This window comes from Vespa velutina, chromosome 17 (genome assembly GCF_912470025.1).
Source record: "Vespa velutina chromosome 17, iVesVel2.1, whole genome shotgun sequence".
Taxonomy (NCBI): Eukaryota; Metazoa; Arthropoda; class Insecta; order Hymenoptera; family Vespidae; genus Vespa; species Vespa velutina.
The window spans coordinates 1,883,466-1,910,251 of NC_062204.1; the positions used below are offsets into that span (position 1 = coordinate 1,883,466).

A 26,786-nucleotide genomic window follows, 5' to 3' on the forward strand; every position below is an offset into this window, starting at 1 on the left:
TTTCTTTCAAGAACACAATCATATAACGATTATAATTATACACACATATATATATATATATGTATATATATATATCATCATTATTATTAATAATAATAATATTTTTTATATTATTAATTATTAATGATAATAATATTATTTTTATTATTATTATTATTATTATTATTATTATTATTATTATTATTATTATATTATTTACACGGATGTGACGAATTGAAGAGTACGAAGGAAACGTAGATCAAGCATTATCTGTTTTTGTTTTTTTTTTTCTTCATTTTCCTTCAACGATTAAAACATATTGTCCAGCTAGAATAAAATAAAAGTTTTACTTTTTCTTTTCTTTTCTTTCTTTCTTTTTTCTTTTTTTTTTTTTTTTTGGAAATAACAATCAACGAGAACAATTAGTTCTCACTGTTTCGTTGATCTCACGTGATCGTGAATAGAAATCAGGTACTGAGGATCAATAATTATCCTCTTTATCGTCAAATGGCGTCTTAACGAAATATGTTGTTAATGTTCCTTTGCCCTTTACAAAGGTTGGCCCACGACAAACTAATTCATATCCAGCTGCAATTAATATCTTTGCAGTATCCTCGGTAACCTGAAGTTTTCCCATTTCTCCGCAACTGTCCATTCTTGATGCCACATTCACTGTATTTCCCCAAATGTCGTATTGCGGTTTTTGTGCTCCTACGACACCTGCTATCACCGGGCCATGATTGAGACCTTAAAGGAAAGAAAGAAATTTTTTTTTTTATTATAATTCATTTTCTTTTTTCCATTCTTTTCTCTCTCTCTTTTTTTTCTTTTTTTTTATCAGTTTCAACAACACAGTTCCAATTATTTTTAATATACCGGCTCAATGTAAATATCAAATAATAATTATTATGAGATAAAATATTATTATATTAATATTATATAACAGATAAAATGTAATATTATAATTATTTATATTAAAACAAGAAAATAATTCAATAACATAGTATCCTTAATTAATTTTATTATTAAAATAATATATCAGAGTATCAGAATATCTCTTATTTTTGTCATAATAATATTTTTAAAAAGATGTTTAATGTTTAATGTTAATTAAAAAAAAAAAAAAAAAAGAGAAAAAAGAATATTATTTTCAGAACTTTTTTGTTTTTTTTTTTTTTTAATTTATTTATTTTTCTTTTGTTCATTCTTAAACACTTACCCATTCTCAATTTAAATCTTTGAAAAGATTCCCTATTTATCTGATCGAGAATCGTCATTAATGCAATGGCGAACTCAACGAGTACGATCACATTATGATCTTGTTGTTGCAAGGGATCCTAAATGGAAAAAAAGAAAAAAAATTAATTCGATATAATTTCGTTCTTTTTCTTTTTCTTTTTATTTTCTTCATTCTCTTTCTCTTCTTTCTTTTAAATAAAAATAATTTTATTTACCTTAGCTTCGGTGTTCTCTTTACCAGGACTTAAGCCAGACGCCAACATATAAGTACTTCCAATGGTTTTGATTTTCTCAATGCCCGAATATTTCGGTTTCAACAGAAGCATGTCAAAGTCGCAAATAATTTCATTTAAAAGTCTCAGACATTCTAGGCCTTGTTTATTTATATCAGTCTCGTCGTAAAATTCCTTGTAATTTGGTATTGAAGCGAACATCACTGCAATACTGCTGTATCTTTCGTGATAGAGATCCTAAAAAATAATAAAAAAAAAAATAAATAAATAAATAAATAAATAAAAAAAGAAAAATATCAAATGATGGAATAAAAATATTTTTGATCGAAAAAAAAAAAAAATTGATTTCCCAATGAAAGAACAAAGAAATATTGTACAATCATTTATCAACCTGCGTTGCTCTAGTTGCTAGAAAATGATCGGCTACATGCGCAGGAAGTATATTTTCCAATAGAATCTTATTAATTCCTCTCATGGTCTCAACGTCATCTTGTTCGACCTTTAACTTACTCTTCCAAAGAAAATCTGTTCTAGTTGTGTACTCAACTTGTCTGTCTAAGACATGTAATACAAATGCCACCAATAACAATAAATATCCTATTTCCAACAAGTAATTTAATCCTTGAAATCTATACACATAATTTATAATAAAGATAAATTAAATAATAATTGTTATTTATTAGATCATATTTAATAGAACACAGTTTACTTACTCCGTATTGTGTTCTCTATAATAAAGCTCTATAATCGGTGCCTGAGATAAAATTAATAATATCATGATAATTGTTATTATCATAACTATGAGTTTTAATAGAAAGCCTACTCGTAGATGAGTCCAACTGACGACTAATGCAATCGTTGCCGAGTATACGTATAACTAAAAAAGAAACATTGATATTTGCAATTAGTTTCTATATCAAAAGACATTATTACGATAACGATAAAGTATATTAAAATGTTGAATAATTTTAATAATAATAATAATAATGATGATAATAATAATAACAATGATAATAATAATAATAATAATAATAATGAGTTCGTCGAAATGTCAACATTAATAATATAATAAATAACATTAAAATATTAGATGATTTTAATTGGAATTATTAGAAATCATTATGTCCGTCAGAAATATAATATCCGTCATTTATATGGAATGAATAATTTTGACTTGAAAAAAAAAAAAAAAAAAAAAAAAAAAAAAAAAAAAAATACTATATATTCTTTGAAACCTCAGAAATGATAATCATCAGTAGGTTTGAAAAAAAAACCTATTTTCAATTTTGTCAATTATAAAAAGAAAATTCATAGAATCGTACGATGGGCAAATTGTTTTAATCGATGCTCAAAATTAATCCCCATGGTGTTGTTGTCCTACAATCTAGAGAATTTTCACAACATAATTCAATTAATCGAAAAATTTAATTTCTAATAATATTATTAATTTATTTCATTAAGATATAAAATATTAAATATTGAACATACCGGTGTATCCTGATAAGAGTTATGATCGATATCGATTAAACTGATAACGGATGAGGCGGTTGCCAAAGATGCCGTGATAAAATAAACGGTCATTCTCATTCCACGACAAAGTGCCACTTGTCCTGGTGTATCCAATTCGCTCTCGCATCTCGTTTTACCAGCAAACCAAGATATTCCAGCGATTATCGACAATGAAACCAAACCAGCTGTGAAACATCCATAAACGGTGACGCTCCTATATAAAATAAAAGAAAAAGAAAAAATAAAAAAAAAAAAAGAAAAAAGAAAAAATATTATATAATTATCCTTGATAAATTATTCGCCCGTTCACGTTCTTTTATGATAATTAATTAATTATTTTCTACGTTAGAATAGAATAGAATAGAATAGAATTTCTTTTGATTTTCATTTCACCTTGGCAAATAGACTATTTGAATGCAAAACATGGTTGTATAAACGATGCTGGATGCAATAAGATACCAAGGATATTGTTCATCCTTTTGTTCTCTGTATTGAAGTTCTTGATGTTTATCCTTGAACCAATAGGTGAAAGGTAATATGTCCTCGCTACCACCACACCATTGCCTATTTATCAGACAAAAATGTAGAATTTATTATTTTGAAATGTATTGCCTGGGTTTTTTTTTCTTTTTTTATTTATTTATTTTCTTTTTTTCTTCTTCTTTCTTTTTTCTGTGTTCTTTTTTTCTTTTATACAGAATATCTTCATTTTTATATCGATCGTTCGAAAGATCTCTAATGTTTTTTCTCTTTTTTCCTTTTCTTTTTTTTTTTTTTTTTTTTTTTTTTATTCAAATTAAATAAAGACTGGTGTTTAAAAACGTATATGGTTTTTTTTTTTTTTTTTTTTATATGCATGGATTATACTCGTTTCTTTATTAATTATCACAAATATATTCCTATATTTTTTTTTTTTTATTTTATTTTTTTCTTTTGAATTAAACAAAGACAAATTTTGATTTGATTTTTATTGATTAATATGCATGAGACTCACTTGACGTCAAGACAATTGGTATTGTTCGCCAAAAGATTAGACTCGATCATGGCGATGCTCTGAAAACAAAAAGAAGAAAAATACACACATACACACACACACACACACACACATATGCATACATATATACGTACACATACAAAATTAACACATAAAAATGATTTAACATGATATTTCAAAATTTTCATACTACTTCTTACCGTCAATCCGATATTTTTTGCCAATGTTGCCTCAGCGATATTTGCGAAAGGTTTATCTGCACCCCAGCATTCCACGTATTTCGTCATTTTACTGCTAGGTCTTGATCTATCATCGCAAACGAGAAAAAAAAAAAGAAAGAAAAGAAAAGAAAAAAAAAAAAAAAAAGAAATCATTTATTTTTCTATACATTATGAATTCATAGTGACTGAGAATAATGAATGAGGGTGGAAGGGGTAGGTGAGAAGGAAGGAAACGCAGAAAAAAAAAAGAAAAAAAAAATAAGAGGAAACAACTCGATGCTTACCTCGTAGGAACAGGTCCAGGTCCTCGAATACTATTGCCACCATTTTCTAGTCCATTTTCTTCGTTGTTTTTCTGCATAATTGAATGACCGATAGTAATCTCGTCATGAGAAGAGAGTTTTATCTATTCTAAAATCGAAATTAATACTCTCGTATGGCATGTATAATTATAATCTGATTTCGTAAACATGATTTCATCAAAATTTCCAACTGTCGTGTTTTTCCATGTGCTCTAATACAATGCACTCTAATGCATTGTATTTAAAACGAAAAAAGAAAGAAAAAGAAAGAAGAAGAAAGAAGAAAAAAAAAAAAAATAGAAAAAAAAGAAAAAAAGAGAAAGAAAAAAATTTTTTTTTTTTGTAACATTACAGAAGATTACGTATAAGAAAGAAAAGAGAACAAGGTCACACGCACATATACAGAGAGACAGAGACACGTCTCATCTTGTCATATACTTAAAACTGTTATATAAATCTTAAATAACAGACAGATGATTATTTATATCAAGATTGATATTTTCTTTTCTTTCTTACTTTCTTTCTTTTTCTTTTCTTTTCTTTCTATTTCTTTTCTTCTTTCTTCTTTTTTTTTTTCCTTAATTTACATAAAAAGAAAAAAAGAAAAGAAAAAAAAAAAATAGAAAAAGAAAAAGATAAAAGATTAAAGAGGACACTTAGGATGTATTATTATAAACCCTACCTTAGGTGGCACTATAAGAAAGGTTTCTACTTTATGCTGAGCCAGATAAGTCTCACGCGATCCACCATCCCCTGGTTCGACCTCGAAACGATCACCAAGCTGAAGAAGGGTGGCTTTTGTTATGTGGACCCTCCTTGACAAAGATTTAGATACAATAGAAAGAGTTATTTTATTTAATTTTCTTTCATTAACATTTCCCTCTCTATTTCTAAATATATATCTTTTTTTTTTTTTTTTTTTGAAAGTGTATCATATATTTAACAATTATTAATTGCCTAATTTTAATCTTAACATTTCATTAACATTTTCTCTCTCTCTCTCTCTCTCTCTCTCTCTCTCTCTCATTCTTTCTAATTCTCTCTTTTTTTTAATCTATTTTAACATTTTTCATACATTTAACATTTTCAATTGTCTGATCTTAATCATTATTATTAATATTCTTTCTTTCTTTCATTCTCACTTTCTTGTACTCTATCTGAAACATATCTCATACCTTTTAACAATTTCAATAGCCTGATCTTACCCAGGAAGACCACCACTTTCCATATGATTAGCAAGTGTAACGTCATCGCTCCAAACATCGAATTGCCATTTGCGAAGACCTAGGACACCGCATAGAACATTTCCCGTATGGATTCCTATTCTCATATCCACGTTGAAACCAGTTGCTTCTCGTACGAATCTTGATAAGGAAAAGAAATGAAAAAAGTAAAAAGATAAAGATAAGAAACGTTGACTTTTTGAATAATCTCAAAATAAAGATATTTAAATAATTTGATTGTCAAGAATTATTTAATGATTTCATTAATTCATTGTTTCATTCACTTACATATTATATTTAATTATATTTAAATTATACATATATATATATATATTTATTTATTATATTTATATTTATTACTATATTTAATTGTCAAAATGAAAATATTTAAATGATTCATTGTCAACGAATATTTAATAATTTCATTGTCATGATATCATATAAATATAATCATTTACAAATTATATTTTGCATGAACTTCAATGAATGTATGCGAATTGAATATATATATATATATATATATATAAAAAAAAAAAAAAAAAAAAAAAGGGCATGAAATTATTGATGACCTTTCTTTTTCATTTCTTTTCTTTTTTCCTCCATTTTTTTTTCTTTTTTTCTTTCAAATCAATGAACATTTCGATGAATAAGTTTTACCTAATGGCGTCTATCATTTGCAGGCCCATATTGACGCAATTATATGCGTGATTAGGTCGAGAAACTGGCAGTCCTGAGACACAGTAATAACAGTCTCCTAGTATCTTAATTCTCATGCATTGATTGTCCTGAAAAAAAAAAAAATAAATGAATAAAAAAAAAAAAAAGAAAAATAAATCATTATTTCATCAGATTTCTCTTCTTTTGTTTTATAGTATAAAGGAAATAATTTTGCTCTTCATTTTTTTTTCTTCCTTGTTCTTTTTCTTTTTTCTTTTTTTTATTATTTAAAATAAAAAAAAATGGTTAACACATACCTCCTATACACTCGTAACAAATATGATAAAAAAGTAATCCTGTTTTTTTTTATTTCTATTTTTAATTTTTTCTTTTTTTTTTTTCGATAAAATAATTATTTAAATTAAAATAACTTGATACATTACGAAAAATATATATATATATATATATATATATATATATATAGAGAGAGAGAGAGAGAGAGAAAATTTGTTAGACAGAATAAAACGTTATTTATTTTCTCCTGTGTTTATTTGTAGCTTAAAGGGAATAAAAAGAAAATAACGCCTTTAAAGTTTTATTTTTTTTTATCTACGAAGTTGTTGCAGATTGTATAAAAAAGAAAAATGGAAAAAGAAAAGAGAAGAAAGAAAAATAAAAAAGAATTTATTATCCTATATAAAAAGTTATGCATCTTAGCGCATCCTATCGTGTAAAGTAAGCAAACTACAATATTTTTAAAACAATTTCAACGAATTATAAAAAAACAGTAAAAAAAGTATAAGGATTATTTAAAGAAGAAAGAAAAGAAAAGAAAAGAAATAAACACACACGCACACACGCACACACGCACACGCACAAGCACACGCGCGCGCGATACACATGCGCGCCCAAACGACCTCTAACAATATAAGAAACAAATATTTGTAAAAGGATGTTTTATTGAGAAAGAAAGATATGGAAAAAAACAAAAAAAAAAAAAGAAAGAAAGAAATAAAGAAAAAAGAAAGAAAGAAAAAAAAGGAACAATAAAATAAAATACAGTCTGAAAATTTAAGAATAGATCCAATGAATTCAATCGAAATATTGCCCAAAAAAAATATATATATATATATGTATTTACATATACATGTATATGTAAATATTTTTTGTGTATATTATTTAAGCATTAAAAATACCTGACTATCGAAGTAGGTTATATCATGTATTATGCATTTATCCATACTGTAAATTATATAGGTAACATATACATATATGTATATATATATATATATATATATATATATATACATGGATATATACTTACGTACATACATACATACATACATGGATACATAGTCATACATAGAATTTAATACTTTTATCGTGGAAAGAAGAAAATTGCCATTACTACGGATATTTTTAAAGTATATACTTCCGCTATTTCACCAAGCCTGAATCCTTATCTAAAGCATAAACATTATCATCGGGCCTTATCTACCATGAAAGTCGATGAAAGAAAATGACAGGAAAGGGATGACTGGTAGTATAGTAGTAGTAGTAATAATAATGATAATAATAATAATAATAATAATAATAATATCAAGGATCGAAGGAAAATATGTACTTTCATCGATAAGTACAATCTCCAAACGACTGATCCATCACTTTATGAATCAGAAAATGAGAAGGGGAAGTTCTAAACGATTTTCTTCAACATTTTACCAGTTAGCCCCCAGATAAAATTTTATCTTTATTGCATACTACATCTTTCTCTCTCTCTCTCTCTCTCTCTCTCTCATTTTCTCTCTACTCACGTATTTTCTCTCTCGTCTTTTTCTACTCACTTATTTTCTCTCTTTCTCTTTCTCTCTCTCTCTCTCTCTTACTTTCTGTCTCTCGTCTTTTTCTACTCACTTATTTTCTCTCTTTCTCTTTCTCTCTCTCTCTCTCTCTCTCTCTCTTACTTTCTGTCTACTCACGCATTTTCTCTCTCGCTTTTTTTATTCACTCATTTTCTCTCTCTCTCTCTCTCTCTTTCGTTCTGTTTTTTCCTTTTTTTTTTCTTTCTTCCTCACTTCCACATATTTTCTTTCTCTTTCATTCGCTCCCTATCGTATCTCGGTCACGTGACATTATGCAAATTATAAAAGTTTCTTTAGTTTATCACTCGAAAAAAGCAAAAATCTTCCCAGTCGATTTATATATATATATATATATATATATATATATATATATATATATACATATATATATATATTCCTTTTTAAAGAGCTTTCAATAAACCCGCAAAATTTTTCATTTTCTTTTTCTAACAATCAGCAGATTTTTCTCATGGAAATTTTATTTCTTTTAGTTCTTTTTCTTCTCTCCCTTTTCCTCTCTTTTTTTTTTAAAGGATAAAAAGATAGAAAGATAGACAGAGAGAGAGAGAGAGAGAGAGAGAAAGAGAGAGTGAGAGAGAGAGAAAGAAGAGAGAGAGAGAGAGAGAAGGAGAGAAACTTTCCGCTCTGAGTTATTACCTCGATTAGACTCAAGTGTCACCTGTTAAATGAATACATAAGTAGGAAAAAAATATGGCGAAGAGAAATTCGAAAGAGGTTATCAATTATTATATAATAATTTTTAATTCGTCTTTTTATGTTTGTTTTGTTTTTTTTGTTGAGCAATGAAAGATCATCGTGAAAGTATACTGGACGATATCAATATTTATGAAAAGAGAACTATGAGTAGTAGTAATCTATTTCTGTTGTTCCTTTGTTATCCTTTGAATACAATACTCGATGGAAAAAATCAATATGATATGAAAACATTTTCAATCGTCATATCCTTTCGTTCCTTTTTCGAGTTTTTTCATTGAATCAACTAAACCGATACGATCCAAAGCTTCTTCTGTTTACACGAATGAACAAGGAACGTGTTATTTCTCTTGAAAAAGAAAAAAAATGAAAAAAATGAAAAAAAAGAAAAGAAAATAGAAAGAAAAAATATTTACAATAAAAATTTCAACGTTCAACTTAAAAGTGAATATTATGATAATCGATGAAAATATAATGAATCTGTTTTAGCGATCTATTTCATTAAAATGATACATCATATATCACGTTGATTTCGAAACAAAAAATAATTGCGTTAATAATAACGATAATCAACAAAATAATAATATTAATAATAATATTAATAATTAAAATAAAAAAAGGATAATATTAGTAATAACGGAAATAATGGTGATGATTGAATGACGATGATGATGATGATGATTGTTTTAATCATTCGCACGCTTTCTAAAGAAAAAGAGGAGACAGAGAGTGAAAGAGAAAGAGAGAGAGAGAGAGAGAGAGAGAGAGAGAGAGAGAGAGAGAGAGAGAGAGACAGGTCCTTTGGGACTTCGCATACAAATTGCAAGAGATTTCTTCCACGAAAACATGTTCTTCACTATCGACTTTCTCTCTATGCATACACACAGACACAGATATAGATATATAGTATATGTCCGCACCTACCAGTTTAGCCCCCTGGGGGTACTTAGCCCCGCCTCTCCCAGTTAGCCCCTCCACCTGTCTGTTTAGCCCCGCCCACTGCCAGTTTAGCCCCGCCCCCTATCGGATTAGCCCCGCCCCTATTAGGTTAGACACGCCCCCTATCGGATTAGCCCCGCCCCACTGCCAGTTTAGCCACGCCTCCTACTAGGTTAGACACGCCCCCTATCGGATTGGCCCCGCCCACTGCCAGTTTAGCCACGCCTCCTACTAGGTTAGACACGCCCCCTATCGGATTAGCCACGCCTCCTACTAGGTTAGCCACGCCCCCTATCGGATTAGCCACGCCCCCTACTAGGCTAGCCACGCCCCCTATCGGGTTAGCCACGCCTCCTACTGGGTTAGCCACGCCCCCTATCGGATTAGCCACGCCTCCTACTAGGTTAGCCACGCCCCCTATCGGATTAGCCACGCCTCCTACTAGGTTAGCCACGCCCCCTATTTGGATTAGCCCCTCCTCCTACTTGGATAGCCCCGCCCCTATTGGGTTAGCCCCGCCCCTATTGGGTTAGCCCCGCCCCTATTGGGTTAGCCCCGCCCCTATTGGGTTAGCCCCGCCCCCCGAAGTACTTAGCCCCGCTTCCTACTGTGTTGGTCCCGCCCCTATCTGTTTAGCCCCGCTCCTGTTGAACTTGGCCCCGCTCCCTAGTAGGTTAGCCTTGCTCCCTGTGTATTTAGTCATCCTTTCTCTCTCCTTCTCAGTCTCTTGTAGTACAAAAGAAGTTCTTCTAAATTTCAGGTAGAAAGATTTTAAGTAGCTTTATAAAAATTTAAATCGTCGTCCGTCTCATCTTAAGGAATTCTTTACGAACGGATGTCCCAATACGCACTTGCGCAAAAAGATATATAAAACAATCATATCATAACGATTGAATTAATAAGAATGATTTTATTATAAATAATATTATGTTTTAAATAACATATTAATTTCTTTTTGTTTACCGTCAAGGGAAAAAAAAGAAGAAAAAAAATATTTGTTCGATTTGAAATCGAATAAATATTTCATTGAAAAGCCTTACGTATCGTATTAGAAAGTTTATCCGAAAAATTCGTGGCTTCGTTTGAGCAACGATATTTCGATGAAACATTTATTATTCATTTAAGAGTGATTATTGAAACAGAAGTTATTCGTACAAATAAGACTTTATTATTTAAACGTCGTTTTTCGTTTGTATATAATTTCAATTTGTAAAAAAAAAAAAAAAAAATTATTTTTCGATGTAACACTTGAACGTGAATCATCGTAAAAATTATTATACAAATAAATGAAAATCCTTGAATTAAAAAGAAATAACAAATATTTCTTTATAATATAAAATTTTCTATAAGACATCAATGAATGAAAATGAAAATTTTAAAGTCCTGAATTTATTACCACGTCGAGGTAGACCTAGAAAGTTCGAAAATATTGTATTGACGCCACTGTATAAAAATATCAGACAAATTACAACAGCAAAATTCAAAGACATAATTGAACTATTACGATATATACCACCGTAACATGATTTTTTATATCCCTTTCACACACACAAAATCTAGATGAGTAGTAAATTGTTTTGTAATAAATTTATGTTTTCGAAGTGTTTTAAAGATATGTAAAATAAATTGAGTATTGTTTTTTTCAATTTGAAGCATCTTAAATTATGTTGTATGGACTTGAGCACTTTCAAATTTTATAATGAATCTAATTGTTAATTTTGAAAGTGGCCTAACTCCATTCTTGATAAGAAAATGCATATTATTCACTTAATAATTGCCACTATTTTAATAGGAACTATAAATTTAACACTCTTAGATACACTTAAGTAGTATAACTCATTAGTATCCTATACGTATATTTCTAAATTCATTGAAACGCAAATATCTCGATTTGAAGATAAATGGAGTTGGGCCACTTTTAAAATAAACGGCTCATATATATACACATACATATATAAATAAACAGTAAACGAAAAATAAGGAAAAAAAAATTTATAATCGTTTGATAGAAAGTTAAAACATCGATGTTATTTTTTGGAGGGGGAAAAAAATCTAACTATAAAAAAGCAGTAGGAGTTCGGATTTAAAAAGCGTAAAAGATTTTAGCAAGCGGAGAAAGAGAGAGAGAGAGAAAAAAGAAGAAATAGAAAAGCAAAAAAGAAGATGAAAAAAAAAGGGAAAAAAAGAAAAGAAGAAACGAAAAATGAGAAAAAGAAATATGACAAAAAGAAATAGAAATAGAAATAGAAATAGAAATAGAAATAGAAATAGAAATAGAGAAACTGTTCTCTCTTTTCGTACTCCTTCGGGATTATTCGATTTCTTTCTTTCACCGTTTGTTTCCTTCCCTATTTCCTCCCCCCACCCCTATCCTCTCCAGTCTCACTTTGCTCCTATTTCACTCATTTGATCTCTTCGATACGTTTCGAATTAGATACCCTCAAGGTATATACTATTAACATCGACGATGATACCTACTAAATTGATAAGAGAAATTGATTATTAAAGGCCTAACTAGAAATATGATCTTACACACACACACACACGCGCGCGCGCGTACACATATATACATATATATATTATCTGATATATCGTCATTCATTATAGTGTCTATAATTCGTATAACATTTAATCATTAGACATATAACGAATGGCGATAATACGTACAGAGATCGAATGTTGTAAGTATCGACGAAACGACTGTATCGAACTTCTAAATAGATATATATATATATATAAGGTAGGTCAGAGGTCCTTCGATGATCCTCGATAAAATTCTTAAGATCGGTCAAAACTTTCTATGCATATATATATATATATATATGTACATTTATATTGTTGTTGTTGTTGTTGTTGTTGTTGTTGTTGTTGTTGTTGTTGATTATTATTGTAAAACTACACGAAATCCGGCTAGTAAAATTACAGGTTTAACTATACGAACTTTAAATGTCTTCGGGATAAAAGTTATTATATTTTTTAATATTATCTTCAAACTTTTGCCTGACTTAAAGACTTTTGATCCATCTTATATATATATATATATATATATATATATATATATATATATATATATATATATATATATATATTTCTCTCTTTCTTTCTGTTTGGGTGTATGTGTGTGTGTGTATGTACAATGCACAACGAAGCATATTCTTTCCATCTCTTTCCATTCTTTCTATCTCTTTACAACTGACCTAATTGATTTTTTTCTCTCTAAAAATATTATTTCTTTAATTTATATTGAATCTTTTGTTTTCTTTTTCTCTTTTAATCTTATTTTTAATAATTAATTGCGCCATAACGATAAATTTGTTATTCTTATTTATTTATTTATTTATCTATTTTTTTTTTTATCCTTTCTTTCTTTTTTTCTTCCTTTTCTTTTTCATTTTTAATTTAATCTTTACGTACCAATAAATTCGTTCTTAAAAGTCGTTTCACATAAAAATAACGAGATATCCTCGTGCAATATTACTTGCCTTACGTTCCTTTATCGATCTATCGAGAGATCCTTTTTTAAACAGCAACAGACTGTATCTGTGTGTATGGATTAGTTTCTATGTATATATATATATATATATATATATATATATATATATATATATATATATGTATTTATTTCTGTATGTATGTATATGTAGATATAACTTGACTACGTATATATATATATTTACCCATATCTGTAGATTATATATATATATACATACATATATATATATATATATATATATGTATGTATATGTATTGTTAGATACATAAAGAATTCTTAATTTAGAATAGACGAAATCGATTTCCAAGTGCTTCAATGAAATATTTCTTAACTCTTAATTCTTATAGGGAATATTATTTATCGACTTCGATAATCGTACAAATTTTCATTTGCAATCTTTCATAAGTAATAATTCAAGATTTATGAGAATAAAATATACATAATGTTCATCATGCTAGTTATGATCATTATGTTAGTATTATAGTTGTGAGGACATCATAAAGATATACAATATTAATTAATAATAACTCTTTAAGTAAACGATGATAAAAATAATATTAATAATAACAATAATAATAATAATAATAATAATAAATGTTTAATAACACAATTAGCAATAATAATGATATCAATAATAATATATTATACTAGTGTATAATTATCAAAAGTATATTATTATTATAATACTAATAACAACATTTTTAATAAATTATAGTTATATTAATATTCTAATTCTTCTTCTTCTTCTGATTATTATTATTATTATTATATTTCTCATTAGATTTATTAAGATTGATAATAAAAATAATTTATATACAAAATGTTTATATATATATATAAAATATTTTAAATAATATTTACCTGAGCGATTTGATCGAATCTGCCAAAGAGCTCGTTCAAAGTCTTCACTAAATCGGATGCCGAAAGTTGCTCGGAAAGTGGCGTGAAGTTAACGATGTCCGCATAAAGGATGCTAAGAAGATTAATGTGAATAATAAGTTGTAAGTAAACAAGAAAAGTTAATAACAAAACGACGACATCTTGTACTTATTCATCATAAAAAAAAAAATAAAAAAAAAAAAAAAAAAAAAAAAAAAAAAAAAAATAAAAAAGAAAAAAGAAAAAAGGACGAAAAAATATTCGCTTCTACCTATTTTGTAATATTATGTATATTGAAACGAAAGGATAGTTTCCGGATTCGATTTTCCGGAAGATCGGACAAGACTCTTACTTTTTCTCGTTTAGATCCTCTCGGGAAATGGAATTACCTATGAGATTTCCCCATATTAATTCGCTTCAGTGAAAATACGCGATGATCTTTATCGTTTCCATTGATGCATAACTCTTAAACTCGTACTGACGGGCAACGAAGTTTTAAATGGGGAAAAAGTAATATCTTATTTCCATAATTTTCAAATCGAAGAACTTTCTATTAAAATTTGACTTTTGTTTGATATAAATATAAAAAAAAAAAAAAAAAAAAAAAGAAAAAATAAAAAAGAAAGAAAATAAATAAATAAAAAATGAAAAATAAATAAATTAGTTTAGTTTAATATATTATTAAAATTATAGTTAGATTATTTAATATATTATTAATATATAATAGTTATATTATTAGTTTGACTTCATATAATTTTATTTTTTAAACTATATTATACAATACTATTAGCATATTAATATTGTTATACTATTATTATTCTATACATTATCTATCATTTTTTTTTGTCTTATTAGTATTATTAATAATATAATACGGTATAGTATAGTATAAACGTTATATTAAATAATACTAATAGTATACAGGGATTACTTTTTTTTTTGTATAATATTATTAATAGTATAGTATATATACAATATTTTATATAATATACTATACATTATATTAAATACTACTATATTAATAATATTATATATCATAAAAATAAAATTATAAGAATAGACTGATACATTATTATACTATACCAATATTTTTATATACTATATTGTATTCTTTAGTAGAGTTCACTCTTTAAAAAATATAAAAAATATATCAAATTTAATTGTCGAAAGAAAAATTGAAATATAATTTTTCAAAGTATCGATCGTATAAATATTCGAAAAAACAAAAAACAATAACAAAAAAAAAAAATAAAAGAGAAAAATGAAGAATAAACATGTCTCTCGTACATTTCTAATCTATTCCCAATTATTCTATTACATGCAATATCATTAGAATCTGATTTGATTATTCTACTCGCTCATTTGGCTCTGCATTTACGTGTCTGATTAAGCCACATCTTAATGAACATAATTTCTATGCATCATAACACTCTAATCTCCAAATCTAATCTCATTGGGATGTAAATAACCAATACGAAGAGACGCATCGAGAACCTTTTGAATATTTATTCTCTCTCTCTCTCTCTCTCTCTCTCTCTCTTTTTGTAATCAACTTTATCATGGTACAATGATATTAAACTCGATATTTTCTATTCGATATTATATATAATATAGGTCAAAAGATTTTTTTTTTCTAAGTGATTTTGAAAAAAGTCGATTACTTTTTTTTCTTTCATCGGACTACTTTTTGGCCTAGTTTCTTTTCTTTTCTTTCTTTTTTGTCAGATCGTAAAACTACACAAGTCTAGGAACTTGTTTATGATCTACCAAAAAAAAAAAAAAAAAAAAAAAAAAAAAGAAGAAGAAAAAAAAAGAAAAAGAAAATAAAGAAAAAACAATAGAAAGAGATAGAAAATTATTCTAAAAGGTTTCGAAAAAAAGAATGATTGATTTGTAAAATCAATTTAATCCGCAATTAGAACAAAAGTTTTTAGGTAATTTTATAAATCAATCACTCGTGTGTATATATATATATATGTGTGTATGTATGTATGTGTATATATATATATATAAAACATCATCTACATATAAATTTTGTATACCTTTCGATGTTCACAGCTAATATATTCGTGTTCGATCGTAACTGACCTGACATTGTTATGTCGTTGCACGTACATCTCATGAAACCTGGTCTGTTTGTGCTTATTAGCTTCCTGACAAGCATCCGCCATTTTCAACATTATACTCCTTTTAACCTGCAAACAGTATCGCATGTTCTTTCGATAAAATTACTACATCTTTCTTTTTTTTTTTTCTTCTTTCTTTTTTTATCCTTCTTTTTCTTTTTTTTGCCTCTCGCTTACGTTCGCAGAAAAAAAGAAAAGAGAAAATGAAAAAAAAAAAGATCGAAGCGAAGTTTGCTTCGCTAAATGGATTAAAAAGAAGAAGATACGTGAAAAAATTTTAATTTATTTATCTCTTTTGTTTATTTATTTATTTATTTGTCCTTTTTTTTCATTCTTTTTTTGGACCGAGTTATAATATTATTAAAATATGTTTCGCTAGGTCGAGTAACTTTTTCTTTTTTTTCTCTTTAGATAGAATAAAAAGTTTTGTAATTTCGAACTAATATCGTATAAGGTGTAATTAAAAAAGTATTATAATTAAGTGACATATTGAAAAAAGTAAGTATCGAAATTGGATTATTAAATTAAATTGTTGTTTAATTAAATTACGCATACAATGCTGTGTGAAATACGCGTAGTTAAAAAAAAAAAAAGAAGAAAGAAAAAAAGAAAAAGAAAAAAAAAAAGGAAAGAAACCTGTATACGTTTGTGCAGATCGCAAGCCATATTATTTTGCGTATATTCTATATACCATGATTATCTCTGATCAGGAATTATGATTACAAATTTGAAATGAATAGAAAATATTTACGAAGCAAACAATATAATAATAATAATTATTATTATTATAATGATACGATGATATTAATAAATATTTATTGAAAATATTTTATCGAACGTAATTGAGATTACGCTGAAATAAATTATATTAATAATTAATTAAAATTATATCTCTTAATTAAGCTTAAATATTTTTCTAATAAGCTACACGTGATTCTTCCCAGTAAAAAAAAAAAAAAAGAAAAAATAAATAAATAAATAAATAAATGAACTAAAAATATTATAGTTGACTTTGTAATTTTATAAAACTTAAGACACGTGGAGTTTTATAATTTGAAAAAAAAAAAAACAACAACAAAAAAGAAACAAAAGAAATCAATTTTAAAAATTCTCGAAAAAGATTAATCAATTTGAAAAATCATTTAAAAATTCGACTACCCAATAAAAATCAATTTTATTCGCTATAATGTTAATCGAATACGATATGCAATAATTTTCATCAATTTGTATTATAAAATAAATTAAAAAGAAAAAAATTCTTTTATCAGATAAACAAAATAATATATATATATATATATATATTTTATCGAAATTTTTAATCAATTTATCGTTTCGTTTGATTTCGTTTGATTTCGTTTGATTTCGTTTGATTTCATTTAGATTCATTTCGTTTGATTTTCTTTCGGCTATTTCTGTAGAGAGAATATTCGTAAGTATCATCTGTTCTTTTACCTCTGCTGCTATGTAGGCCGGAATAACGCTTAGCAATAATTGTTCCTGCTGTTCTCTTTCGCATTCTAATTTTATCCGAGACTCGATCACCGTTTTCGTACCAGCGAAGGTCCTTTGATGTGCCGTTGCTGTAAGAATCCTGTAGTAAAGTCCTGCCAGGATCGCAGTGAACATCAATATAGCCTCGCTTATTATCTGTTTAATATAATAATAATGATAATAATTTAATAATAATAATAATAATAATAGTAATAATAATGATGATTGTAAAATAATATATTAATTATTACAATTACAATGATACAAAATTTATTGAAAATATTCATTTTCATTATCTTAAATTCAATAAATTTTCATGATAATTTTATAATTAGATTCAATTACTTTTTTCATAATAATTGCAACAAAATCATAACAAAAATGTGGAAAGAAAAAAAAAGGAAAGATATTTTTTTTTTTCATTTTAATAATCTGAAATTTTGTTAAATACCCAAACACTTCGCCCACAAACACAATTTCAAAAATCAATTATTCCCGAATTAAAATTTAATTAATTATCGATAATATAATTAAGACTTACTTCAATTTATTTCCTAATTCCTTTTCTGATACTATATATTTCGAATATTTTGAAATAATTATAATAATTATAATAAATAATACATATAATAGACAAATCTTTCTTTCTTTTTCTCTCTCTCTCTCTCTCTCTCTCTCTCTCTCTTTCTATTTCTCTGAAACAGTCGCATTTATTTGATTGAAAATTAATTTATATAAAAAGAAACAAATTAAACATTATTCCTACCTCAATTATAATTGATAATGAAAATGCATGTGTATGACTATGTGTATGTGCGCGTGTGTGTGTGTGTGTGTGTGTCTGTGTACCTGAACCAAGTATAGATCTTTATATTACTGAAATATATTTTATACATATGCTATAGTACTAGATTTACGTATCATTTGAACGTATTACGAGTATTGCTTAAAATTGCCAGAGAACTCACGTTTGTTAGCTCAATGTACCATACCTACCCCCACCCTCGTCCTTAACACCCCCACCATTACCACCATCATCACCACCACCATCATCACTGTTGGTACATACATTCGGTAGAAACAATGTTTACATAATTAGGTTTACGTACTCTCTTCCTATCTGGATTAATCATGGCATATAAATACCCAATGGATGTTTATCTTTGCTACCGCGTAAAGGACAACGATGTTTCTTTTAATAACTTTCTGATCTCAACTTAGATTGGTTATTACTTATTTAGACAAAAATCATACCAGATCATGTTAATTCACATTGAATAAATAACTAATCCAATTTTTTCTTCAATAATTATCTGTTTTCAAACAAGTTTTTCCATTTATTTTCGATTAAATGAATTCAAATTATATCAGAGAACTTTTTCATCGATTTTAATAATTCTTTTTATATATATATATATATAGTTTGTAATAGATGATGATTATAATAATAATAATAATAATAATAATAATAATAATAATAATAATAATAATAATAATAATAATAATAATAATAATAATAATAATAATATACTATTTTCTTAAAACAACTAAAATAATAAAATAATTATAACACATATATAGAAAATATTAAAATAAAAATTTTTAATTTTTTCATAACTTTCTCTCTCTCTATTATTTATATATATATATATATATATATATATATATATATATATATATACATATATAATTAATAATTTGAAAATTCATACATATATATACATATATATATACATATATATATATATATATATATATATATATATATATATATATAAAAGTTGGAGAAGCTAGATGATTGATTAGCTTGGAAATTGTGAAACTTTAAATCGAAGGTTTCTTTGAGATAAAAGAACCGTCTTGTACACACATACAGACAAACACACACATATATGTATACACACACACACACATACATGTAGATGCAATACATAGAAACTAGTATCTATTTGCAATCTTACTCAATCCAAGTTTGATCTTGAAGGATTTTATTGACACGGACGAAGGATTTTATTGATCTTTCTTATTCACAAAGAAATAGCGAGATGGGCAGTAAATGGAAAGCTTCTCTATTTCTCTCTCTCTCTCTCTCTCTCTCTCTCTCTCTCTCTCTCTCTCTCCTCTCTCTCTCTCTCATTCAGTTGAGGAACATACAACGAATATTTTTCATGTTCGACATATTTATTAATATGTGATAGACGAAATATCAATTTATCTTTATATTTTTTTTTTTTATATGGCATATCTGTATATCAAGAAATATACATTGAGTGGAAAGAAAGAGAGAGAGAGAGAGAGAGAGAGAGAGAGAGAAAGAGAGAGAACGGAATTTCTGAAGTTATTGAGAAAAGTGTTCTTGATAGAAAAATAGAAAGAGAAAGAAAGAGAGAGAAACGTGTCAAATGCAATGAAAGTCAATAGAAAGAGGGAGGGATGAAGAGAGAGAAAGAGAGAAAGAGAGAGAGAGAGAGAGAGAGAAAGAATTAGAGAGAGAGAGAGAGAAAAGGGGTAAATTTATTGACTCGATAAAGATAGTGAATGGTGTCAAACGAATTAGCCTTAGGATTAGAGAGATCCAAGGAAAGTGAAATTTAGAAGATAAAGTAGTAAAAGGAAAATTATTAAATCACAATATTGATGTTCTATGTACAATCATTGAAATGATAATAAAAATTAATGAGTAAGCGAAGAAAAAAAATAATACTGATTAAAAAAAGATATTTAAAAAGTTGAAGTAAAATATTTTCTTTTTTTTTTTCTTTTTTTTTCTTTTTGTAATTTTTGTTTTGTTTTGTTTTGTTTCATCTTTGCTCTTTATACATGTGTATATATATATATATTGTAATGATTATTATAAATATAAATATAAATATAAATATAAATATATATATATATATATATATAATAAATATATGTAATATTTATACATAATATTTATCCATAATAAAATATATAGAAATATATAAAAGACTCACTTGACTTAATTTGTAATCGACCAATTCTTTTTCAAAGATAAATCTCTGTCCCACATGCATAATAGCTAGGATAAAAGGACCTATAGTTGGTCTGAGTCTTTTAATCCTTGGTAGGGCTGCCGTAATCGAAAGGATGCAAGCAAACATTGGAATAGTACCGCCAAGTATAAGGATACCAAATCCAAGGATCACAGATGATAGTTGTCCCACGAGAAATCTCGTTCTTATTGATGTTAACGTAGAAGGTAATTGTGAGACGACCAATAGACTCAATGATGAGACTAGCATCACTGATAATGTTGATATTGGTAATACAATGTGAGAGATATCCTGAAAATTGAAATATAATATTTAGATAGTTGAATTAATGTCGAATTTGTACGTAGAATCATACATCGTTTATATTCACATGTTTGTTATATCGATTAATATATAAAAATTTACTGGATTTATTTTTGTAGTAAATTAAAAAAAAAAAAAAGAAAAAAAAAAGAAAAAAAAAGAAACCTTTTTTATCATATAATTTTCATGTAATTTTTATTCAATTATATTATAGCTTCATTTACGCATATCTGATATTTTCTATTTGTTTAATTTAATTTCTTTTTATATTTAACATTTTCAATTCTATACTTTTCTTTTTCTTTTATTTACTATCTTATATACGTAATATTTTTATTTTCTCCTATTTACTTTTTATATTTAAATATTAGAAAAATTTGCAACGTACTTTTAATTCATCATCATTAAATTAATTTCAATGAAGTTTTTCCTGATCATAATGAAAATTGATGTCGCTTCGTGAAAATAAATTATAAAATAAAAAATGATATTAATTCTGATGCATTTTTTTTTTTGGTCTTCTTTTTCCTTTTTCTTTTTTTTTTTTTCCCTCTATCATTTCGTATTCATTTTCAAACATTGTTTTATGGAATAAAAGAATGTACGTCGCGATAAAGCTTTCAAACGTGTCTCTTCGCGCATTACATCGAATATTAATAAACGATCCGACATTTTCATCATTTCCACATTACGATCAACTGCAAATCGATTGGTTCGTTTTAACATACGGTTTATGTGTATATATCTTTCAAAGAAATATACCCGATACAATTCTTTTCAAAATCAGCAAATTCTATCAAAAATTTATAATAAAATTTTAATTGAACGAATAATAATATACTCGTAAATATAAATCGTGTTTAATTAGTAATGTAAATTAATAAAAAAAATCGACATTTTTCTTCTTTTTTCATTTTAACTTTAAAGGGATATAATTATCGAGGCACTCCGTATACATATATATATATATATATATATATATATATATATATATATATATATATAACATATGTACAATATTAACAATGTTTTATTACCAACATAACTTTATAATAATTATAATTTTTTAATGATTATTATTATTGAATCACCTTGTACGCGATATACATAGACATATGTATGTATATAAAGATAGATTAGATTAAAAATTTAATATAAAGTTTTAATTAATAACAAACAAAAGAATATATATGTAAAGGTCAACTGTTTTTAATTATTAACTATAAATTGATAAAAATCGCCATTTTTTAAATTTTTACTTAGAACTGATATAATTATTATATTATTATTATTATTATTATTATTATTATTATTATTATTATTATTATATATATATATATGCATGTACGAGTATGTATGTAACTCAATTATTACATCGTACCGTAATCAACGACGCAATAATTCATTTCAATATCGACCATTAAGTATTGGAATTATACGAATAAATTTATCCTGTTCAATTATTTTGAGATTATATAAAAGGAAATATATAAAAAAGAAAACGAACATGTTAAAGCATTAACGAGCTTGATGAGGAACGATTATGGTTTCTAGAATGAAGTTTTGAAAAGGTAATAAATCCCATGGCAACTGACCGATTTCGTCCTGATAAGGGTTCACACACAGTGGGTGGAATGGTAACAATAGGGTTGTAAATTTAAATTGCTAATTTTCTTTAACGTGCGTTATATTAACAAAGAATTGTGGAATAATAAAGAATTCTGAAGTACGATGGATAACTTATTTTCATTTCTTACGTAAAAATTATAAAAGGAAAGAAGAAAAAGAAGATGAAAAAAAAAACGAAAGAAGGAATGAAAGAACATAAAGAGAAGATTGATCGGCTTTCTTTCTAACTGTAATTTATTAATTAAAACTAGAGATTAGTATAGTTCGATATTTTTTTTATTCAACAAAAGTATAAGATAAGATTTTTTATTTATTATTTATAGAAAAGTAAAATAGAACAAGCTGATAAATTATTATTTAAAAAGAGAAATTGGATTAATGCTTTCTTGCAATTTATTATATAAAAATAAATATTAAATTAAAATAATTAATAACAATTTAATATATAAAATAATTAGTAGTAATTCATTATCTTACAAAAGTATTCGTTACGTTTTGTAATCATTTTAAAAAAGCTTATCATACGATTTATCAATTATATTAAATACATAATACGAATAAAATAAATTAAATAATTAAAATAATGATTTATTGATTATAAATAAAAAATTATTAATTAATTAATTTAATATTATTATTAACTTTTATTATAATTAAACTATGACAAACTTAATTAAATTATTATCATATCTTATTGTTTAAATATAGAGATTAGGTTATGTTAGACTTTTTAAACTTTTCTAATAAAGCTTGTTGTAATTTAGAAAAATTAAAAAATTAAAAAGAAAACAAAAAAAAAAAGAAAAAAAAAAAAACAATAACAAATACATATAAACTCGTATATATCGTCAAATATATGATACATGTAAATTAACTTTGTTTGTTTGTTTGTTCGTTTTTTTTTTTTTTTTTTTTTTTTTAAGAAACAAGGAATTAAACGATATAGAAGAGAGTATGCATCTCGCCCATTTTATTTTATAGTATTTTTTTTGTGTTCCTTTTTCTTTTTTTTTCACAATAAAATATCGTAAGCAGTCCCTTTGACAATGTGTTCCGTTTGGAAATGATGGCGGATAATATAAAAGACAAAACTAGTATTGTTTAACGATAGTCAACCGCTCTATACATACATACTACATATATATATATATGTATATATATATATACATATATAATATGTACCTATAGAGTTGCTGATATTAACTTGAAGAGACTGCAACGTTGCGAGTTGAAAGAGCCGTTTGCAAATATAAAAAAAAAAAAAAAAAAAAAAAAAGAGAAAAGAAAAGAAAAAAAAAGAAGAACGAGAAGAGAAAAAGGGAGAAAAAGTAGAAAAAAGAAAAAGAAGGATGTTCATAAGTGAGAATCAGTGTGGTTGCAACGAGCGTCTTGTTTACTTCTGACGTAATATGAATTGCTCGATCGTTCTTTGGTTAAATGCAAATTTTATTTCACGAAAGCTTAAAATTATATATTTATATTTTCAACGAGTATAATACTTTTGGTATTATTTTAAATGAAAATAAATACAAATTTTAATTCAAATGTACGACGACGAAGATTATCAAATAGTTTGTATAAATTGTAATAAAAAATTTATAACGTTTTAAATGTTTTATATATATATTTTTTTTTTAATATACACTTAAACAATAATATAAATATTTGTACTTGTATTAAAAAAAGAAGAATTATTTTTTATTTCAGCGTATTCATAACAAATTTATTTTATTCTTTTCTTGTTATTATTTTTATTTTTATTTTTATTTTTATTTTTATTTCGAATATACGATGATCTTTATTTTTCATCAACAAAGTCAATAGTTATTTCTATTTGTTTTTTTTTTTTTATTTTCTAGGTATTTGTTTTTTTTTTTCTTGTTTTTCTTTTTAACACCTCTCTCTCTCTCTCTCTCTCTCTCTCTCTCTCTCTCTCTCTCTCTTCGCAATCAACATACCGACGCTTTTTGAAAAAAAAAAAAGAAAGAAAAAAAAAGAACCGTACGACTGTTTAGAGAATTCTATTAGAAATTCACTTCACGTGTGTTTTGTCGGTTCTATGTATCGAAACTATGCCATCGATCGTTCACATGGTCCACGTTTGTTATTGGAGAACCGTGAACGTGTTAACAGAGTTTACTATCCTAAATATTCGATCCTTAGGTGTGTTTGTTAATTTCGACAAAGATTAATTATCGATTACGATGGGAGTTCAGTTTAACGCCAAATCGTGAGAAATGCCTAAGAGACAAATATCGAAGAATTAAAATCAAAAAAAAAAAAAAAAAAAAAAAAAAAAAAGAAGGAACAATATTCAAACATCCGTCCTGAGATTCGTTCGATGATAAAAATAATTTCAATTGTTTATTATTATTGTTTATTATTACCGATATATGATAATTTTAATATCGTTAACATGCGAATTATTGTTATGCGTAATTGAAATTGAAAAAAAAAAAAATCAAATCAAATCAAATAAAAAAAAATGAGAAAAGAGATTTTCTTTTCTTTATTCTTTGTTACGTTGTACGAATTTAATATTTTGTTTATTAATTTATTAATTTGATTAATGGAAAGATAATCCGACTTTTAATAAAAATAATAAATTGATAGTAATAAAATAAAAGAAAAAAAAAAAAAAAAAAAAGATATTATTGTAATAATAAATTGGATATAAATCGAAATAAAAAAAGAACAATATTTTTAATTTGTCAATTATAGAAATAGCAAATTGTTAATGGAGATACTCAATATGATTTTTAATAAATAATTCTTTTTAATAATAATAATAAAAAAAATTAGAATCAAATATTTCTTCTACACACACATACACACGCATATATATATATATATATATATATATATATAATATTATTTATATTTTTATATTTTACATACATATATAAATATTATTTATATATATTATATATATTATATATATGTACATATATATATATATATATATATATATATATATATATATATATATATATATATCTATGTATATGTATACATCTGGATAATTATATTTTAATACAATGTGAGTGTTGGTTCGAATAAAAATTAAAAAATTATAAAGGACCGACCTGATAGTTCGTCAAACAAATGGCACCAAGTGCTAATATCGAAGCTACCGAGGCAACAAAGAGCGTTCCCGTGTAAAGAGAAGTGGTCAATTTTCCTTCATATTTGTCACGAAGTATTTGAAGCTGTTCAACTCCGCTCTCGTCGTTCGTTATACCAGTTGGATTTTCTGGAAAAAAATAAATTTTACAAATATATTAATAAAAATACATTCGTACGAAACGAAACGAAACAGAACGAAAAAAAAAGAAAAAAGAACAAAAACAAAATGCTTCTTCTTTTCTCGCGTTAAAAAAGGAAAAAAGAAAAAAGAAAAAAAAAAAAAAGGAAAAAGAAACCAAACAAACAAACAAACCAAAAAAGAAAAAAAAAGAACAATTTTAATGATCAAGTTCTCGTACATGTTAATAAAATTTTGAAAATAATTCAAGCATTCCCAATTGGTCCAAATCCATCATCTTAATTGTATATATTAATTAATAAAATTACAATGAAATGATGTATACCCAATAGTAATGAGTTTAAAATAAAAAAAAAAATTATAAAAAATATATTTCCTTTTGTTAATAGAACTTCTTCTCTTTTTAAAAGAAAGAGAGGGCGAGTGAGAGAGAGCGAGCGAGCGAAAGAGAGAGAGAGAGAGAGAGAGAGAGAGAGAGAGAGAGAGAGAGAGAGAGAAAGAAAAATTTTCCTATTTCCTTATAATTTCTCATTTTACCTTTTAAACGTTCAGCATCGTACTAAATTCAATTGGGCCCTTTGCACCTTGACTCAATCGTGAACGATATCTAATTAAATATACAGGGTGTCTAAAATTGAATTGATCGACGAGAATATTATTGACATTTATCGAGAAAGAAAGAGAAAGAAAGATAAAGAGAAAGATAGAGAGAGA

The 26,786-nt window shown here is 26.1% G+C and overlaps 1 protein-coding gene across 7 annotated transcripts in view; it reads right to left on the reverse strand.

Moving 5' to 3' along the window:
• Positions 1–329: 329 nt before the first annotated feature.
• LOC124955028 (adenylate cyclase type 2) overlaps positions 330–26,786 on the reverse strand; it is a 48,778-nt gene continuing 22,321 nt past the window's right edge. For 5 of the 7 annotated variants that reach the window (XM_047508840.1, XM_047508839.1, XM_047508842.1 and 2 more), the window contains 18 exons: positions 25,894–26,060; positions 20,837–21,166; positions 17,823–18,017; positions 16,333–16,439; positions 14,227–14,338; positions 6,358–6,485; positions 5,683–5,841; positions 5,160–5,292; positions 4,460–4,530; positions 4,155–4,260; positions 3,955–4,013; positions 3,354–3,524; positions 2,940–3,174; positions 2,165–2,328; positions 1,843–2,080; positions 1,434–1,688; positions 1,199–1,316; positions 330–726 (listed from right to left, as the gene is read on the reverse strand). In XM_047508840.1, coding sequence (XP_047364796.1) covers positions 461–726; positions 1,199–1,316; positions 1,434–1,688; positions 1,843–2,080; positions 2,165–2,328; positions 2,940–3,174; positions 3,354–3,524; positions 3,955–4,013; positions 4,155–4,260; positions 4,460–4,530; positions 5,160–5,292; positions 5,683–5,841; positions 6,358–6,485; positions 14,227–14,338; positions 16,333–16,439; positions 17,823–18,017; positions 20,837–21,166; positions 25,894–26,060 — 3,014 coding nt within the window. In that variant the 3' untranslated portion in view covers positions 330–460. Of the gene's footprint in view, positions 727–1,198; positions 1,317–1,433; positions 1,689–1,842; positions 2,081–2,164; positions 2,329–2,939; positions 3,175–3,353; positions 3,525–3,954; positions 4,014–4,154; positions 4,261–4,459; positions 4,531–5,159; positions 5,293–5,682; positions 5,842–6,357; positions 6,486–14,226; positions 14,339–16,332; positions 16,440–17,822; positions 18,018–20,836; positions 21,167–25,893; positions 26,061–26,609; positions 26,680–26,786 lie in introns of all 7 variants that reach the window. The other 2 variants (XM_047508841.1, XM_047508843.1) reach the window with 2 other exon arrangements.